This window comes from Hemiscyllium ocellatum, chromosome 6 (assembly GCF_020745735.1).
Source record: "Hemiscyllium ocellatum isolate sHemOce1 chromosome 6, sHemOce1.pat.X.cur, whole genome shotgun sequence".
In the NCBI taxonomy this organism is placed as follows: domain Eukaryota; kingdom Metazoa; phylum Chordata; class Chondrichthyes; order Orectolobiformes; family Hemiscylliidae; genus Hemiscyllium; species Hemiscyllium ocellatum.
Window position 1 is genome coordinate 66,976,941 of NC_083406.1, and position 20,959 is coordinate 66,997,899.

Consider the following 20,959-nt stretch of genomic DNA (forward strand, 5'->3'; position numbering starts at 1 on the left):
CCAAATCCTGTCATGAAATGGGTTGCTTTCAGTACAACTGATCATTTTAAACTCATCATAGTCTCCACCATCACCTATCGAGCTTCTCTACTTCCCTAGCCTATATCAGCACTCCCTTTGTCTGCCTATCCTTTTTTCACTCTCTTTATCTGGACTCCCTCTCCACCAACTGTTCACTTCTTGCCCCCTACCCCACCCCTGTCATCAGTTTAAATACCACCTTTACTAGTTTGTTATAGATGTAAAGAAGGATCACAGGACTTGAAACATTAACTCTATGTTCTCCCCACGGATACTGCCAGACCTACAGCATTTCTCCAGCAATTTCAGTTTTGCTTCAGATCTCTAGCATCCTTAGTTCTTTATTTTATATATCTTAAAGTATTCTGTGGTGTTGATTTTGGAATAAATTTTGGTCAGGAACAAAGAAGAATTCCCCTGGTCGTGTTCAATATCGGGTCATGAGATATTTTATAATTTGGCAAACAGTAACTAAAATTAACACATCAACCAAGAAACAATATCTCTGATGTCGCAACATGTCTGGAATGGGATTTGAACCCAGAAATTACTGACTCAGGTGAGGGTGTTACCACCAAGTCATGGTCAATGTTCATTAACTTCCATCTGTATTGGAATAAGACTCAAAGTTGTTTTATAACTTATCTCCAATCTGTCATAATAATATCATACCAGTGAATGAAATATGTAGAAGTTACAACGAAACAGGCCAAATGGCTCAATCAGTCAATGTCAGCATTCCCCCTTTACATAAGCAAATACACCCAAAGTGGTAGCTCAATTGAACTGAACATAATTTGCTGGTGTAATTGAAAGGGACCCCTTATAATACTGTATCCAGTTATATATTAGTTAATGCAGGAATGTATTAATTACTGACTGGATTATTCCTGCAAAGTGGAAATACGTTAGTATTCTTTTTGCCTGTCACGATAAAGTAATTTCAAACAGACTTGTTGCATACAATGGTCGGTTCTGTATGTCTGAGCAAAATGTTTTTAAGGCATTATGTTTGTACCATCATCACTTTTGTTACTTTGTGTGTGAGCATCTTTTCACAAATATTTAATAAATTTTACAAATACATGACATTAACAAGGTGAGATAATCTTCCCAATTGTTTATGAACCCTATAGAATCCTGCAGTTTTTAAAGATTTGCATTTCAATTTGGAACGCTTGGAATCCTATGAAATTTATACATAGGCAATTGGAATTTTTCCAAAGGCTAAGAGAAAATTAATGGAGAACCTAAAGTCTCAGATCCATCATATTTGATTTATTACACATTTTCAATTTCATGGTGTCACAAAAAATTGATGATAACTGTCAATACTAAAAGTATTTTAGTATTTATATTCTAGACTTATTGATTTCAATATTACCAGTTGCTATAGTGGGATTTGAATGTATGTCCCTAGAGCATTAACCTGGCCGTCAGGATCATTAGTGCAGTGACATTACATTACACCACTTGTGCTCTTTAATGCTAATGGATTGGAATATTGCTGTAAAAAATGCACCAAACAAGGATGTTCTTTTAGAGCTGAAGGTCACTCTCCAAGAAAAGTATTGGTGTCAGTCACATGGAGGGAGATTGCTGATTTAAGTCAACACGTTCGCTTAGGTCTCTCATAACAGGATACAAATGAGGGGAAAGTTTCCTGCTGTCAGAACAAGGCGTTGCTAAATGTGCTTAAAGCTAGTAGTGATTGGAACATGTTTAGCCAGGCCGTTCGCATTGAGTATGAGAGCCTTGATTGGGGTTGCTAACTCGGGTCAATCAGGAAGCCCTGGCTGACAAATATAAACATGAGCCACAAGGATGCCCCTCACTCTCGGGACTGGCTCTGAGCTAGCTGGTCAGAGTCCATGTACTGTGCATATATAAATAAAAGGTGACTTGATGATGGGATACCAGCCTTCGTGGAGTTACTTCAGTGGTGATGAGAGTCGGATAGCTCCAGCAGAGTTGCTGATGGGGAGAGGACTCTGCACCAGCTTAAACCTAATATTTATGGACATGTGAGGGGGGAGGGTGAAACGACAGCAGGAACACCAATGCCAGCCATATGCCTCCTTTAAGCGAGAGAGATAGTTTACTTCAGAGGTGAAGTTTGGTTTTGAAATCAAGGAAATGGGTCGAACAAGGTCAGGTCCTGTGACATATAAAGTTCGGTTAGGTGAGGGCGGTCCTGAACAAGTAAGTGGATCAAGTGAAATCTGCTACCTCACAAACAGGGCAGGACCAAAACTTAACTGGCCCTTCAGAACAGCCAAAAAGACTATCAGAAACCATGGATCCTCACCCTCCATCTAGTGTTGAAGAAACCTCAAGCGTTCAAGATGGATGCAACTGATGTCACAGCCTCAATAACATTACCACATGAAGAACAGGAGGAATTTCTTCTGGGATGGTCTGGGCACAAGAGACAGGCTAGAGTCCAGTACATGCTGCCCATGTCCAAGTCAGAGTAAGAGGAGCCGGACCTAGGGTGAAAACATCCCGGGAGAAGCTCTAAACAAAAGATCAGGCCGATATCCCCAGACTTAGTGAGGGCAGGGATGTAGTGATTGGAGTGAGGTTGGGCAGGTGGATTTCATTGAGTGTGAGTTCCCTGATTGGCCCAAATTAACAACCCCAATCAGGGAGTCCTGGCTGACATATAATAGCAGGAGCCAATGGGATTCCCCTCAGTCCAGGGACTGGCTCTGAGCTAGCTGGTCAGAGTCCATGTACTGTGCATATATAAATAAAAGGTGACTTGGTGATGGAATACCTGCTCCCGTGGAGTTATTTTATAATTTTTACACATGTTTCTTGACAGGCTCACTAACATTGGAAGCTGGTAGCTGCTGCACTCCGAGTGGTACTATTTAAAACATTGTATGCAATCATTGACTTCAAAACAATTTAGGTTTATATTCACAAGCTCAAAATATCCTAAAAAGCTTCACAACTGATAAAATGGATTAACTGTCAATTCTCGCTCAGCGTGACATACCTTTCTAGAAGATGGATGGGGTAATGCCTAATCCTACTACTTATCCGATACAGGAGACTTTACAGTTGGGTCAGCAGCTATGAGTAAAGAAGTTAGCACTGTTCCACTAAAATACATCCATTGAGTGTTCAGTTTCAAGTAATGTGACACAAATATCGAGAGTCTCCTAGAAAATACATAGTGGTCATTCCCAATTGCCATTTGAAGTTTTGTTTGTGGTCAGATACCACAAGTGCTTTCTGTTCATGATGGCGTTTTTCAGCATAGCCTAAAAGGGTGCCAGGTTTAACTGTTTGAATTGAGCGGGCAACTTATTTAAGTTCTCTTTGGGTTGCACGGGCACTTTGTTTAAGTGAGCAGCTATGTAAAAAGGTTGACCTTTGTCTAGCCCTTGCAGGAATCTTTGGGCAGCCCTGCAGCTTCAGAGGGCATCCTGCAAAAAGTGACATTTCCACAACTCAAAGCAAGTAGAACTTTTCTTGTTTAGCTGATAAAGACAGACTTTTTGATGTGCTTTATCTCCTGGAATTGAAACATCCGACAAACCTCCTGCTGTAGTGAACCTCTTCTACAAGAACTTCTATCTCTGATCAAGATAATGTCTATAGATAATTGTGCAGCAAATGGCTCATTTCTGTCTCAATCTGCTTTGAAATAGAGGTAGTGAAGACAGGTTACAGATAAGAACCTGAAATTTTAAATCTCTTTTTTTACAGTAGCTTTAACATTATTTCAGCAATGATACTCAGTTTTCTAGCTTGCTGGTTATGGAAGCTATTGTAAAACAAGGGACTAAAGGAAATGGAGTTTTACAGTAGCACCTAGAACCAGCAAGCTATAAAACTGAATACCATCAGCTGAAATAATGTTAAAGGTTGTGAAATTTAAAATATAACTTAAGTTGCACCTATTGCTCCCTGATTATCTCCAAACTTGTGCCCCAAGTCCATTCGTCCGAAGTAATCTATTAATTTCCGTCAATTGTGCCCATTAGGGAGCATTCACTATAGTGCATCCAGAACCTGGTGCACAGGTAACAGTTGTCACTTGTATCTGCCATAGCCTCAAGTCAAGTGAAGTCTGGCTCAATTTGTTGCTGCAGTTATTTTGAACCTGAATTCATTCCAGCTGAATTTGATCAATTACAGCTGTGTGCAACATATCTGTGCATCTTGAATTGATTCTGATCCCAGGTCTGGTGTAACAAAGATGATCAAAGCAACTGAATGGAACCAATAAATAAGCAAGGCCAATGAAAATTGATTGAAGAGTAGCTAATTTTCAAATAATCTCACATCTCTGTGATGCTAGAAAAGCCCTATTCCAGTCACTGAGCAATTCCAATGCTTGGCCAATGAGAAAGTTTACACTTGAGTTTGTAAATTAATGACCATGCATGGAAAGTTCCACCTAACATCATCTTGCCAAATTTGCCAATGTACTTTGAAGAACTGGGAGTGAATAATGCATGTCCATTAGTAACGAAGGGAGTGAAGATAGATGTTGACAGAAATGTTTTGATGCAAAAGATTAGAGAAAATTATTAATATATGAAACATCTTGCCACAAGGAACTAGTTGAGAGACAAACTTTTTTTTAAGTGAAAAGTGAATAAATATTTAAATTTGAAGAAGATACATGACTACAGGGAAAAACATGAAATGTGTTCATTTGTTTTGACTTACTGAAGGAAAGCAAAGCAAGCAAGGCCATGATAGAACGAAAGACCATTTTTGGTTCTGTAACCTCTACAGTGCTAAAGTCAATTAATTAAAAATGAATGTACTGCTTCTAATCTTGTTACTATTAAAACATGCATCAAAACCAAATTCAAGCAATAATAGGTGCTTTTAAGACTGTGCATGTTTTCAATACTTGGACAGTATGAGTCACCAAAGTGATACTTTTCTTGCCTTTACTTTTCTCTCTTATACAAGCAAAACAAAATAAAATTGAGTGAAAATCATCACAAATTCTCATTGGCTACTCTTGACTTTGTTATTGTATTTCGTAATTGTCCTTTGTAACTTTAAAAAGCCACTCAATTATTTGCCCATTGTGTTAAATCTCTATGGAATCTTAAGGCACAGATTATTCACATATGTTGTCTATCCAGTTTCTTTATATAATCACAGAATCACAGAATGGTCACAGTAAAAAGGAGATATCTAGCCTCCTATTTCAATATTGACTTATAAGAGCAAATATGATAATCTTACACCCCCGACTGTAGTCCCTTCTATTTTGATAATTGCCCATTTCCCAGTGGAAGCCATGAATTTTCTACCTTTACCACTCCCAACAATGCATCCCAGATCCTAAACATTCTCTACATAAAAAGTTTTTTTGTCTTTTGTTACCTTGGGTTCACTTGCCACTCATCATCATCAGTATCCTCCAATTTTGAACGTTTCCAATGGAAATAATTTTACCCTCTCCACTTGATTTAAACCACTTATATCTTTGCTTAGTACCTTATTTGCAGAATGTGGCCCTTCTTCAACCAAATAGAATGGAAAATCAACCCACTGATTTCAAATAATGTGGTAATATGGATCAGAATTCCATGTTGTAAGTTGCACAATCGTTAAGCAATTTTAATTTAATTTCTAATATCGGCTTTTGAATTAAAACTAAAAATTGGAAACACCCAATGTTTTGAACATGATAAACTAACTAGATTAAAGAAGCTAATGGTAGCAGGGAATAGAAATCATATTGTAATGTGTACTTCCTTAATGGTTCCTGTATCTCATTCATTTCTTAGACCTGGAAGAAGCGTTGGTTCATTCTACGTAGTGGACGGATGAGTGGAGACCCTGATGTCTTGGAGTACTACAAAAATGACCATTCTAAAAAACCAATCCGTGTGATAGATCTTCATTTCTGTGAGCAGGTTGATGCAGGACTAACATTCAAAAAGAAAGAGTTTCAAGACAGTTTTGTGTTTGACATCAAGACAATTGAACGTACCTTTTATCTGGTGGCAGAAACTGAGGAAGAAATGAACAAGTGGGTCCGATCCATCTGCCAGATCTGTGGATTCAATCAATCTGATGAGAATGCAGGTAAAAGAAAATACACAACACTGAAATCTTCTAAAGTAGCACTTTCTAGTTGTTCTGCATGACCCGTTTCCCAATTGGCAATTACATGTTTATTTGCTTGGTTTAAACACATGAGGTAGCAACAAATGCACTAGAACAATGAAAATATCTACTTTTGTAACAGAGTGCTATTATTTTTCCAATAGTTTCAGACAGTCATTTCTTGTAACACTAAATTACAAAGTAAACTTAATTTTGAAAGGCCTTCTGTTCTAGTTAAAATGCGTTGAAAGGATTTCTTGACTGTTATGAAAATAAGTATGTCTGCTGCAAATCTCTAAAGTGAAACCTGTTGGGAACATATTGCAGACTTGAGAAGAAGACAGAGATTTGAGTTAAAATCTTAAAGAATGTCATAGAGTCGTGGAGTTGTACAGCACAGAAACAGACCTTTTGGACCAACTCGTCCATGTGACCAAATATCCTAAATCAATCCAGTCCCATTTGCCAGCATTTGGCCCATATCCCACTAAACTTCCTATTCATGTGCCCGATCAGGTGTGTCTTAAGTATTGTAATTGTATCGGTCTCTACTACTTCCTCTCATTCCATACACACACCACTCTCTGCATGAAAGAGTTGTCCCTTAGGTCCCTTTTAAATCTTTCCCTTCCCACCTTAAACCTATGCTCTCTAGTTTTAGATTCCCCAACCCTGGGAAAAAGACCTTGGCTCTTCACCCTATCCATGTTCCTCACAATTTTATAAACCTCCATTAGGTCACCCCTTTGCCTCCGACACTCCGGGGAAAACAACCTCAGCCTATTAAACCTCTCCCTGGAGCTCAAACCCTCCAGCCCTGGCAACATTCTTGTACAGAGGAACCTCGATTATCTGGCATTCAGTTAACTAAATTTCAAATCATCCGAACAAAATCGCATGGCTAACTATGATATCTGGCATTGTTTATCCAGCATTCAATTAACTGAATGAAATATTCCCCGCCCATGTCCTTCGGATAATTGAGGTTCCTCTGTAAATCACTTCTGCACTCTTTCAAATTTAACAACATCCTTCCTATAGCAGGAAGACCAGAATTGAACACTGTACTCCAAAAGTGGCCTAACCAATGTCCTGTAAAGCTGCAACATGACCTCCAAACTCCTATACTGTATTATACTGTGTTTTGTCTTTTCAAATACCAGAGGGACAACATTTTTGGTTTTCTATTCATTGGTCGGGATCTGGCTAACACATTGGTTCTCACATATGTAGTTCACTTCTACATTGTGGATAGGAATTCAGCAGCTCAACCCAATATGAATTGAGCATACCTGAATAATTTCAAATTAGCACTGACATGCAGAAGGCTGAAGATGGAACTAATTAAAAGCTCGCAATGATCTTCTGACCTTATAGCTCAGACACTGTACTCATGTAGAGCAGCAGAAGTTATATTTTGCTGCCAGTTGTACTTTACCTGACCCTGAAATCATATGGCATGAAGCAATTGAATGGAATTCTGATTCTAAGCATTGACCTCCTTCACTTCGATAAACAAATAATTCACTCCATCAGTCATTTTCAATCTTTGTCAGTGACTTCAACTGGCCAGATGCATTAAATATGATTAGTAAAAGAAAAATAGCCCTGTTATGACATATTTGTGTTAATGGCTTTATGCACTGGAAATGGCAGTCCACATTAATGCAATTTGTTTTCACTGGCTACCCACATGCAATGCTGTCATTAATTGCTGTCATGAGTGGTGTAACATTCAATGCTGATTTAGTAACAGAAATTTTTACTATGCCAATAAAGAATATTTTCAATCAATGGTATAAAGAACTATTCTTAGACATTGGCAAAAGTACTGCCAGTTACCAAATTGATGTGAAACATACTGTTATTTTCATGTTTTTCCAGTACTGCAGAAATTACATAAATAACGTCAATACCTTGCATTTATGTAAAAGCAAATTTCTGCAGATGCTGGAAAACCAAAATAAAAATAAAATATGCTGAAAACATGCAGCAGGGGCGTAGACTAAATTTCAAATCGTCTATGGTGCAGGAGCATTTCTAAGTAAAATCTGGCACCAATTCACTTATGCAGATTTGAGGAAAGATACAACTTAAAATACTTGATCAAAGAGTTAGATTTTATGCAGCTTCTTAAAGGAAAAAAGAGACATAGCCAGTTGGGAGAGATTCATGGAGAGAATTTCCTAGCTTTGAGCTTAGACAGCTGAAAAAATTAACTCCTGCCTATAATGGGGTAAAAACAATTAAGGATGCACAAAAGGACAAGCTGAAGGAAGACAGTTCATTCAGACATTTGTGGGTTGGGAGGAGATTACAGAGATAAGGAGGAAAAAGGTTGACTTTGGAATGCAGGAATGAAAATTAAAGCACTGTGGGCGGCACGGTGGCACAGTGGTTAGCACTGCTGCCTCACAGCGCCTGAGACCCGGGTTCAATTCCCGACTCTGGCGACTGACTGTGTGGAGTTTGCACATTCTCCCCGTGTCTGCGTGGGTTTCCTCCGGGTGCTCCGGTTTTCTCCCACAGTCCAAAGATGTGCGGGTCAGGTGAATTGGCCATGCTAAATTGCCCGTAGTGTTAGGTAAGGGGTAAATGTAGGGGTATGGGTGGGTTGCGCTTCAGCAGGTCGGTGTGGACTTGTTGGGCCGAAGGGCCTGTTTCCACACTGTAAGTAATCTAATGTAAGTAATCTAATCTACACTGGGAGCCAATGTTGCTCAGCGAGCGCAACAGTGAAATGTGAATGAGAGTTGATGCAAATTAGAATGCAGATCATAATGATCTGGATGAGCTTAAGGTTAATGGAGGAAGGAAGAAAGGAGAATATTCAGCAGAACTTCGGAGTAGCCAGTGTATTGATGGCAGGACTTGAAGCAGTCCTGCAAAATAGGGAACTGCAGGGCATGGGCACAATAGAAATGTGGAATGTATTCAAGGAATAGCTACGCTGTGTCCTTGATAAGTATGTACCTATCAAACAGGGAAGAAGTTGTCGAGTGGTTTACTAAGAAAGTTGAATCTCTTGTCAAGAGGAAGAAGAAGGCTTATGTTAGGATGAAGGTTCAGTTAGGGTGATTGAGAATTACAAGGTAGCCAGGAAAGACCTAAAGAGAGAGCTAAGACAAGCGAGGAGGGGACATGAGAAGTTGTTGGCGGATAAAATCAGGATAACTCTAAAGCTTTCTATAGGTATATAAGGGGTAAAGAATGACTAGAGAAAGATTAGGGCCAATCAAAGACAGTCGTGGGAAGTTGTGTGTGGAGTCAGAGGAGATAGGGGAAGCGCTAAAAGAATATATTTCATCAATATTTACACTGGAAAAAGACAATGTTGTCAAGGAGAATACTGAGAAACAGGCTAATAGACTAGAATGAATTGAGGGTCACAAGAAGGAGGTATTAGAAATTCTGGAAAGTGTGAAAATAGATAAATCCCTTGGGCCAGTTGGGATTTATCCTAGGATTCTCTGGAAAGCCAGGGAAAAGATTGCCAAGCCTTTGGCCTTGATCTTTATGATGTCATTGTCTACAGGAATAGTACCAGAAGACTGAAGGATAGCAAATATTGTTCCCTTGTTCAAGAAGGGGAGTAGAAACAACCGTGGTAATTATAGACTAATGAGCCTTACTTCAGTTGTAAGTAAAGTGTTGGAAAGGGTTATAAGAGAGAGGATTTATAGTCATCTCAATAGGGATAGTCAACACGGTTTCGTAAAGGGTAGGTCGTGCCTCACAAACCTTATTGAATTCTTTGAGAAGGTGACCAAACAGGTGGTGAGGATAAAGCCATTGATGTGGTGTATATGGATTTCAGTAATGCATTTGATAAGGTTCCCCATGGTAGGCTACTGCACAAAATACAGAGGCATGGGATTCAGGGCAATTTAGCAATTTGGACCAGAAAGAAGACAGAGGGTGATGGTTGATGGGAAATGTTCATCCTGGAGTTCAGTTACCAGTGGTGTACTGCAAGGATCTGTTTTGGGTCCACTGCTGTTCATCAGTTTTATAAACGACCTAGATGAGGGCGTAGAAGGATGGGTTAGTAAATTTTCAGACAACACTAAAGTTGGGACAGTTATGGATAGTGCCGAAGGATATTGTGAGTTACAGAGTGACATAGATAAGCTGCAGAGCTGGGCTGAGAGGTGGCAAATGGTAGTTGATGCAGAAAAGTGTGAGGTGATTCATTTGGAAGGAGTAACAGAAATGCAGAGTACTGAGAGAATGGTAAGATTCTTGGTAGTATAGATGAGCAGAGAAATCTCGGTGTCCATGTCCCTTGTTCTTTCAAAGTTGCCACCCAGGTTGATAGAGTTGTTAAGAAGGCATACGGTTTGTTAGCTTTAATTAGTAGAGGGATCATGTTTCAGAACCAAGAGGTCATGCTACATCTGTACAAAACTCTGGTGTGGCCGCAATTGGAGTACTGCATGCAGTTCTGGTCACCGTATTGTAGGAAGGATTAGATTACTTACAGTATGGAAACAGGCCCTTTGGCCCAACAGGTCCATACCGACCCACCAAAGCGCAATCCATCCAGACCTATTCACCTACATTTATCCCTTCACCTAACACTACGGGCAATTTAGTATGGCCAATTCACCTAACTTGCACATTTTTGGACTGTGGGAGGAAACCGAAGCACCAGGAGGAAACCCACGCAGATACAGGGAGAACGTGTAAACTCCACAGGCGGGAATTGAACCCGGGTCTCTGGCGCTGTGAGACAGAAGTGCTAACCACTGAGCCACCGTGCCGCCCACAAAAATCTAGTGATAATACCCGTAGGCCAATGCCTCCCCCTCAGGATGTGGAAGCTTTGGAAAGGGTTCAGAGGAAATTTACTAGGATGATCTTTTGAGGGAAGGTCTTATGAAGAAAGGTTGTGGGACTTGAAGCTATTTTTGTTCAAGAGAGACGGTTGAGACGTGACTTAATTGAGACATATAAGACAATCAGAATTAGATCGGTGGACAGTGAGAGCCTTTTTCCTAGGATGGTGATGGATACCATGAGGGTGCATAGCTTCAACTTGAGGGGTAATAGATATAGGACAGATGTCAAAGGTAGTTCCTTTACCCAGAGAATAGTTAGGGCCTGCAACAGTTGTAGACTCACCAACTTTACGGACATTTAAATAGACGTTGGATAGGCATATGGATGAGAATGGAAGCGTGTAGGTCAGACAGGCTTCAGATTGGTTTCACAGGGTGGCACAACATCGAGGGCCAAAGGGCCTGTACTGCGGTGTACTGTGTTATAGATTCTGCAGTAAATATTAATAAGCTCAAAAGAACTCTGAGTATTAAAAGCATTAAGGGATTATGGGCACAGTTCAGGAAAATGGAGTCAAGGCAGAAGATCAGCCATGACCTTGTCGAGTGGCAGAGCAAACTCCATGAGCTACGCCAGCTCCAATTTGCCATGCCGAATTCAATTCTGGTTAGGCAAATTGGGTATTTATATTTTGAGCTTCCATATTCACTTTCTTAAATATTATATTTTTAAAGAACAAACTGTTAAAGGTGAATTACACTTAAGTAAGTTAAAAACATAAATAATGTGTATTAACTATCTATATTAAACGCTCATGATTTCTTTGTAAGAGTGAAGTACTGAAAGTCCAAGTTTGGATCAAAATCATTCATTGTTATTTTTGGTGTGTCCCTGTTTGCTTAGCTTTACTTACCTGAAAGCAGCCCACTTCTCAACAAGTGGAGTATTCCACAAGACTAATTGGAAAAATAATGAATCATATAATAGTTAACATAGAATTGATCTTCCTCACATATATATAAACTACTCTATGTATCACATTTATTCCATGGATAAAATGGTGTATCCACTTTGGGCTTGTTTGTGGGATAAATGCAATGCAATTTATGATGGAATTTCTAGACATCTAATAATTGATTGTATTTTGGACTTAAAATCATTAGACTTGAGCAGTAAAATCAGCAGCTGTGATTGTTCCACTTTGCTGTTGGTTACATTGTACTAATATTGTAACCTGTGAAAGATATCCTGCTGTGGTATGTGAGGAGATGACGGTAATGTTAATTGACCAATACTCAGCGGGCCAACGAAATGCTCTGGGATCAAGGTTTGTGCGAAGATTTGTAGCTCGGGTGCTCGTTGTTGTGGTTCTGTTCGCCGAGCTAGAAGTTTTTGTTGCAAACGTTTCGTCCCCTGGCTAGGCGACATCATCAGTGCTCTGGAGCCTCCTGCGAAGCGCTTCTTTGATGTTTCTTCCGGTATTTATAGAGGTCTGTCCTTGCCGCTTCCGGGTGTCAGTTTCAGCTGTCCGCTGTAGTGGTTGGTATATTGGGTCCAGGTCGATGTGTTTGTTGATGGAGTTTGTGGATGAATGAATTCCTAGAGGCATGGCATTCATCCACAAACTCCATCAACAAACACATCGACCTGGACCCAATATACCAACCACTACAGCGGACAGTTGAAACTGACACCCGGAAGCGGCAAGGACAGACCACTATAAATACCGGAAGAAACATCAAAGAAGCGCTTCGCAGGAGGCTCCAGAGCACTGATGATGTCGCCTAGCCAGGGGACGAAACGTTTGCAACAAAAACTTCCAGCTCGGCGAACAGAACCACAACAAATGCTCTGGGAGCTGGGTTCAAAAACCTACCATGGTGAAATTAAAATACAGTTTTAAAATCTGGGATATAGAGCTGATCTCAGTCATAATGACCATGAAGTTATCATTGATTGTCAAAAATCCCATTTTGTTCATGAAAGTCCTTTAGGTAAGGAAATCTGCTGTCTTTACCTGGACTCGCCTACATGTGATCCTAGACCCAAATGAATGTGGTTGCCTAAACTGTCCTCTGAAATGGCCTACAAAGCCATTCAGTCCAAGACAGTTTGAGACCAAAAAAATACTGCATATGCTGGAATCCAAGGTAAACAAGCAGGAGGCTAGTAGAACACAGCAAGCCAGGCAGCAGCAGGAGGTGAAGAAGTTATCGTTTCGGGTGTAACCTTTCTCTAGGACTGGGGGTAGGTGTAACAGGAGCTGCAGATAAAGGGGGTGGAGAGATAGAATGGTGAGGTGGGGATAGGTACACACAGGTGGAGGGTACGACCTGGTTGGTTGAAGGGAGGAATGAATTTGGTTGGTAGCAAGAAGGAAGTGTTGATGAGAGGAATGGGAGGGAGGGAGGGACAGAGAAGAGAGTCGGGTAATGGGAAGGGAGGTTATTTGAAATTGTAGAACTCAATGTTGAATCCTCTGGGCTGTGGGCTGCCCCGGTGGAAGATGAGGCATTGTTCCTCCAATTTGCAGTTTAGTTTATTGTGGCAATGGAGGAGGCCAAGGATGGTCATGTCAGAAAGGGAGTGTGATGGGGGATTAAAATGGGCAGTGAGTGGGAGGTCAGGTTGGCCCCTGCGAACCTGGCTAAGACACTCAGCAAAACGTGCCTTTAGTTCGGTCTCCCTGATATAGAGAAGACTACATCGGGTGCATCAAATACTGTAAATAAGTTGGAAGGGAGGCAGGTAAACCTCTGTCTCACTTGAAAGGACTGTTTGGGGAGCTGGATGGAAGCAAGGATGTGGTGTGCTGGCAGGTTTTGCATCTTTTCTGGTTGCAGGGGAAGGTACGGGGGGGGTTGGGGAATGGGGGTTTTGTGGGGAGAGTGGCACAAATCAAGGATTGGCAAAGGTAACTGTCTTTGCAGAAGGCAGAGAGGGGTTGGGAGAGAAAAATGTTCCATGATGGGGTCTAAATGGAGTTTGTGCAAGTGTTTTAGGATGATCCGTTGGATGCAGGCGTTTGGAGGGGAGGGACACGGTTTAGAACAGTGGAATGGGGAATAGAGCAGATGTGGTGGAGGGAGAGGAATTGGGAGAACGGGATGGGGTTGGCAATTAAGGATGGAACATAAATGCTGTCCTTGCCAGCAAAACCTACATCAGATGAAAAAATCTCTCATTGGTCCCTGTGATTTAAAGATTTCCATAATGAACAAAAAGCTTTAAAAGAGGTAACAATCTGTTTGCAATAAAGATGTGATTATAAAATGCATGAAGTGGTGTGCATTCCTGAGAAACTGAATGACTATTGCTAATGTCATTTGGGATTATATTAAGTAGTGAAAGTCATGTTGCTGCAAATGTCATTATTGTTAGAAAGCAGAGTCAAAAATATGCAATTAAGAAAATTTTGTGTTATTCATTCATGGGATGAGGGCATTGCTGGCCAGACCAGCATTTATTGCCTATCCATTATTGCCCAGAGGGCAGATAAGAATCAACCACATTGTTGTGGCTCGAGAGTCACATGTAGGCCAGATCAGGTAAGGATGACTTTTTCCTTCCCTGAAGGACATTAGTGAATCAAAAGGGGCTTTCCAACAATTGATTCATGGTCACCATTAGACTCTTAATTCCAGATAAGTATTCAATTCAAATTCCACCATCTGCCATGGCAGGATTCAAGCCCTGGATCCCTGAACATTACCTGGGTCTTTGAATTAACAGTCACATGATAACACCACTAAGCCATTGCCTCCTCTGCAGTTAACAAAATATTTACTCACTATTATGTTCAATCCAAACCTATGCAGAGTTACCTGGTTTTAATCAAATTGTTCACCTCCCACACTCCACACATTACTTTGTATCACTGTCTGACAGAATTGATCAGCTTAATTTTAAGCAATCCATTTATTTAAATTCTTCCATTTATTTTTCATAACCCCAAGCATTTAGAATTGTTGAAATGATTTCAGAAATGATTTAACCATTATCATTGCGATGAGAGTGTTGCACTGACAATCAAGCTCCACTACTCCACCAGTCACACCATTTGTGTAAATAATTTGACTCAATCACCGAAATAGCTTATTTTTTGTACTACTATGTGAATTAAAGAGGCTTTCGCCAGGCTTCTTTAACTAAATCAAAATAATCTAATTAATATAAAATAAAACTTACTCTTAAAAGCAAGTGGCAAACACTGGTTAACATCTAAGCTACAACCTGTAATTAGAATCATGTCCCTTTTCCCAAAAACAGATACTTTTCCAATATGCAGCACAATGTATAACAGACCCTGCAGAGATAAAGTTTTAAAAATAAACAGCAAAGAAAATGACACTCCTGTTGACCAGGAAAAGCAAAGGTTAGAATTTGATGACTTCTCGTGGTCCACCATGTATCTTGTCATCAAAATCAAATTGCTGACAACTCCCCAAAGAATTCCTGAAAAAAAGCAGGTAAAGTGTAGTACATCTTAAATTGTTGGCCTAACTTTCTGAAAAACCACATGGCAAAAACCTTTTTCAATGCAACAAGTATCCAATCTGTTCAATACTCCCAGTTTTTTTTAAGTATTCATGAATAAAAATAAGTATTCTCAACATAATGTCCTCAGACTAATGGACTCAGGTTACTGCTCTTATCTTAGTACAACAGTCCCTGCTGGAAATGTACTTTAGGTGTGGACAAGATCAAGTTCCGTTGCACTGCTTTATTAATAACATTCATCAGCTCAGGCCACAAATGCAGACTAGCCATGTCACTGATCTACAGGTGGAATGTTTTGGAAAATGGTTGTCATTATCTTGCGCTGTCCAGGATTAATTCGACCTGAAAATAATTTTGCACTAGCAGATTCACCATTGTCATCTTCAAAGGGGCATTCCATGGGACTAGCAAAACACCTTAAACATTTCAAGTATGCAGCCAAAATTAAGATGTACCAATTCTGTCCCAAAATTACATTGAGGGTCTGATGTGCATGTTCATCTGTGCTGCACAGAAGGAAGCTCACTTGCACAATTCTCTCATATCGTCATGGATGGATCTTCTGGGGTAGATCAACTGATGGATAGTGTAATATAATGCAGGACCAGATCTAATGGGCTGCCTCAGGGTCCTCTTTCCCACCCATAATCCATTATCGCATCACAATGAGACTGACTGACTTGAAGTCTACCATGGTCAAAACCTAGTCCTATCTTAAATATTCACTCCTCAAAGGCTGAAAACAAAAGCACAATGAGTTAATAAAACAGACTTGATGGTCCCATGTGAGCAGGAATTTCCTTCCATGGCTTGTTGTGAGCAATGGTGAGAAAGGTGGAAAATATGGAAGGGAATAAAAAAATCAGAATCACAACGTCGAGAAAAAGTTTTGTAATTTTTTCCCCTCATTGAGTTCCCTTCATTGAGAAACTATGCAGCTCAAATGTCCAACATGTAAATTGGAGCAGGTACCTGATGGATCCAGCTTCCTCAGTACACATCCCACCATCAGACAACCGTTTCTTCACAACACGCTCTGTGGCTCATCAAACCTTCGTCCATGCAAGTTAGCATCAGCAAATTACCAGCCTCATGTAATGTTTCCTCACAAACACCATATCTGCCCTTGGACATGTTACCCTGGAGCTCAGCTTCACCTACAATTTGCATTTTTCAAACAGATCACTTTGTTTGTAAGGACACATACTTCTCCTGTGACTACACAGCATGTTTGCTTGCTTTCTTAGCACTCATTCATTTCAGCACTTATTTGGAAGTTTCAGTACCTGTACTCTTCATGTTAATTTTTACTACACAATCACTGAATACAACACTGACTTACAGGCTGCCAGTATTCACCTTGTTTTCTTAATGCATTCAGCGCTCAGTTACAATCAGAAAGCTTGCATTACAGTGCTCCCCCACTGCTTGTGTCACAGTGGACATGTGTTTAATTATGTGAAAATCAAAGGGGAACAGGCCTTCATGGGATGAAGGGAAGCTATGGTCATTTCAGGAAACAAGGAGTCCTGGGAGCCAGCCAAAGTTTCTTGCAATGAGACAATGGGAGGGATTGAGTGTGTTGGAAGTAGATGGACAGACAGTTCATGGTGATGCACAAAGAGCTGGTGAGGACGTGCAGGGGGCAGGAAGAAGTGGTAGTTTGTGAGAATGAAGATGTGTAGGAGCTGTTGAGGAGACATGGTGCAGGCAGCAATGAGCATTATAGTGCATGAAAGTTGGTGAGAGGTGAGTGTAGTGGTAGAATTAGAGTGATTGGTGGTCCTATAAATGTGATGTAGCAGAGCAATGGTGGCATGTAGCCCAGTACAATCAAGAAGAACATTGACATGTTTTCTGCACTACTGAGTGTCTGTTTTCACTTGAGACTCAGCGCAGACTGGGGCAAAACTTTGCATGTAGGCTGTCAGAGTGTAGTGGTATAGCCTCCTATGCTTGTCTCCTGGGATGAAGAACTACTTTTCTCTCTTCCATCAAGGTCTCAAGGGCCCTGTATGTGAAGCAAGCAACACACTTTTCTTTCTCTTAGCCATATCCTTGGTGATATGTTGAAAAACATAGTATGAGGTGCAGTTCCTGGCTTGTAGCCTCTGAGGCAGTGTGCAGCTGGATTTAAAATATGACACCAGTGGTGTGAACACTAGAAATGCCCAGCAGTGACAAACACTTGCACCTCTCCAGTAGCGCAGTCTCCCAATAAAGGTGCTCAACAGCTCAGTTGTGTCATTACTGAGGTGAAGACGGAGGGTTGTTCAATCAAAGTTGCTTTGAGTGATGGCAGACCAGACGCCATGAATTTCACACAGCAAACCTCTTAAGTGTAATTGGGAAAATTCCACATTTTGTTTTTAGTGACCCACTGAATGAATGTAGCGAAACAGGAAATGCTAAATTCATTTCCGTATCATTGTAGATCCAGAGGTGAGGATTAAAAGTTAACTCATGCAACTTGCTATTGTTCTTAAAATCATTTGTTTTCCCCTTTGGAATTCGAGGTGACAACAATTTCCAAATGAATATGCTTGAAGAATATTCTGTTCTTGCTGAAATTGAGGATAATTGTTTGACAGAGGAAGGTCAGATGGGACTTCAGGAACTAGTGAGAACTTTAAAGAATATATCTCCAGGCAAAGCTATGGCAGTGAACAAAATGACTAGATGTGTTGTTAGGGAGAGAAAGGATTAAGAGCTTTGAAGACATGACACTCATGAAGGGAGCGAGGTGTACAGGGAGGGTAGGATTGAGATGTTGGAGGTTTTGTCTCTTTCAATTCCTAAAATGTTTAATTTATTTATTTCCATTTTACTTATGATTATCATCATTTGTTAGAATAAGCTGTAAAAATATGTGTGCTTTTTCCATTGCTTAGTCTCCCACTTGCTAGGGCATATACTTTTGAATCAATTCATTCAGAGTTGTTATTGTACATGTCTAATATAGGTGCAAATTGAACTTGGGTGTCTTAGATGAGAAATAGAGACATTACTAGTGCAGCACAAGAGCTCCATTTGCTAGAGTGGAGAGATTGGCACCAGACACCATTAATTCAGCTCTCTTCTGTTCAATGAGCAATGCCTCATTTTCTCTGGGAAAATAGCCTGCACAGCTGATTTTTTTTAAACTCTTTTTAACCATTAGATATTATTGCATACGTGGCTTTCCATTTTAAATTAGACAATGTCACATGTTCACATTGTCTTTTTTTTGGTTTTTTTTCACTTATTGTATTGTCCAATAAAAGCTTTGCAGAGATAATCATGACATAAACCAAGGGACAAATGTCAATCCCTACTGTAGAAGGAGAGTTAACCTAAGACATAGTAAGCTTTAGTTATCAAATTCTAGGCACAAGATCGTCAGTGATATGCTACAGAACTGACAGCAGTGCAAGAAAGAAGAGATTTGCCAGGAATTAATGTCATAGATAAAGCAGATGGTTAATTGTAATTTTAAATATTAAATTCCCACAAATGTCAGGAACTTGGTGGGTTTTGTTAGTAACATTCAAAACATTTGAGATCCAAAATTTGGTTATTTAACACCTGCATGTTACAAGGGCTGTTCTGCTGCCGAGCTGGTGTCTGCATTGCTCCACACACTACAGACACAGCTCATATTGAGCACCATCTTGAAGAATGTGTTAACAACATTCACCAGAACTACTCAGTGCAGGAAGGTCATGACCTCAGACATGGGTAATACTGGTTTGATGCCACTGCTGCAACTCTCAACCATACTGTTTTAGGTAAATATGCACAGCTAAACATGCCGCACCTGTATCAGAACAGGTGGCTATGAAAGTGAGATATATCAATGATGTTTGTTCATCATCACGTTCTTCTTCAATTCTTACTTCTGGTTTGTGTTCCAGTGTTTGGCCAGGTGCCGGAATGGAGAAAGAACAAAGATGTGCATTGGTAATGGAAAGCAAAATGCATGCTAATATAGTCTGCAGCTTGTGGTTGGGAAGCGATTGTGGGATGAGGGAAGAGATGTGAAAGTGTAGATTAGATTAGAGGATTACATAGTATATGCAGCACAGGAGCAGGCCATTCAGCTCTATTAGTCTATCTGACTTTAATGCTCCAATTAAGCCTCATCTCATTTTCTTCATCTCTATATCAATCACCATGAACCCAAGTCCCTTTTCCTCATAAGGATATCCAGGTTTCCCGTTAACACATCTCCTACCATTCACTTCACCGCATCTGAGATAGCGAGGTCCGCATTTCGTTGCTTTTTCGAACCTTGTTCTAAATTCCTTCTGGACCATTTATATTGATGATCTGAATGTACTGTGATCTTCAAAATATTCAATTCTACTCATGGTCATAACCTCAATCTTATCCAATCACAATGCTGGCTAACACCACCTTCATTATCAAAGAAAAAATATGCATTCATGTTTACTCCTCCAGGAGTGTAGAATTATAGAATCCCTACAGCACAGACGGAGGCTATTCAAACCTATGAGTCTGCAGTGACCCTCTAAAGAGAATCCTACCCAAATCCACTCCCCCACCCTATCCCTGCAAACCTGCATCGGTGATAGCTAACCCACCTAACCTATGCATCTTTGGACTGTGAGAGGAAACCGGAGCATCCACACCAATTGGGGAGAAAGTGCACAAGTCAGTCACTAAAAACTGGAATCAAATCCAGGTCCCTGTCACTATGAGGAAGTAGCACTAACCACTGTGCAACTCTAGATTTCTACTGCTGCCTGAAAGCATCCCTTCCAGGTCCCAACCCTTCAAGTGATTGAGGCTGGCTTTACTTGCTCCCAGTGCTACAAGATTGTGGGTCCCCTGTTAAGACCTGTAGCCACTAAATGGCACATTTTATTGGGTCGCTCATCAGTATCATTTAATTTAGGTGACAGTACAAAGTACACAGCATAACCAATGAGAACTGGTCAGCCACCCATTGCACTTCCATTTTAGGCCATATCCAATTTTCCTCACTATTATTTAAGGTTAATTGAACATAGATCTCTGGCAGATTCAAGATAGATTAAAATTTTTAAGCCATTCTTGATCAACATGATGGCTGTTGTCACCAATAAAGTCCACAAGACACATTAGAATTATTTTCTCAATCTCTACATTTTGCCTCATACAAAAATAGACATACAAAGCTGTAATCAACTAGAATGTGTTGGATAATGTTTAGAAGCTGCACTAACATTTTTCCTCTGTTCCCAGCATTCACCGAATCCTTCAATGAAATTGCTATCTGTTGTTGTGGTTCTGTTTGCCGAGCTTGGAATTTGTGTTGCAGACATTTTGTCCCCTGTCTAGGTGACATCCTCAGTGCTTGGGAGCCTCCTGTGAAGCGCTTCTGTGATCTTTCCTCCGGCATTTGTAGTGGTTTGTATCTGCCGCTTCCGGTTGTCAGTTCCGGCTGTCTGCTGCAGTGGCTGGTATATTGGGTCCAGGTCGATGTGCTTGTTGATTGAATCAGTGGATGAGTGACATGCCTCTATCAACAAGCACATCGACCTGGACCCAATATACCGGCCACTGCAGCAGACAGCTGGAA

The 20,959-nt window shown here is 40.4% G+C and overlaps 1 protein-coding gene across 1 annotated transcript in view; it reads left to right on the top strand.

Annotated features, from left to right (window-relative positions):
- The window catches only part of gab2 (GRB2-associated binding protein 2), a 318,459-nt gene that overhangs the window by 205,571 nt on the left and 91,929 nt on the right, over nucleotides 1-20,959 (top strand). Inside the window, exon 2 of the mRNA XM_060826622.1 lies at nucleotides 5,793-6,093. Within this exon, the coding sequence (XP_060682605.1) occupies nucleotides 5,793-6,093 (301 nt within the window). The remainder of the gene's footprint in view (nucleotides 1-5,792; nucleotides 6,094-20,959) is intronic.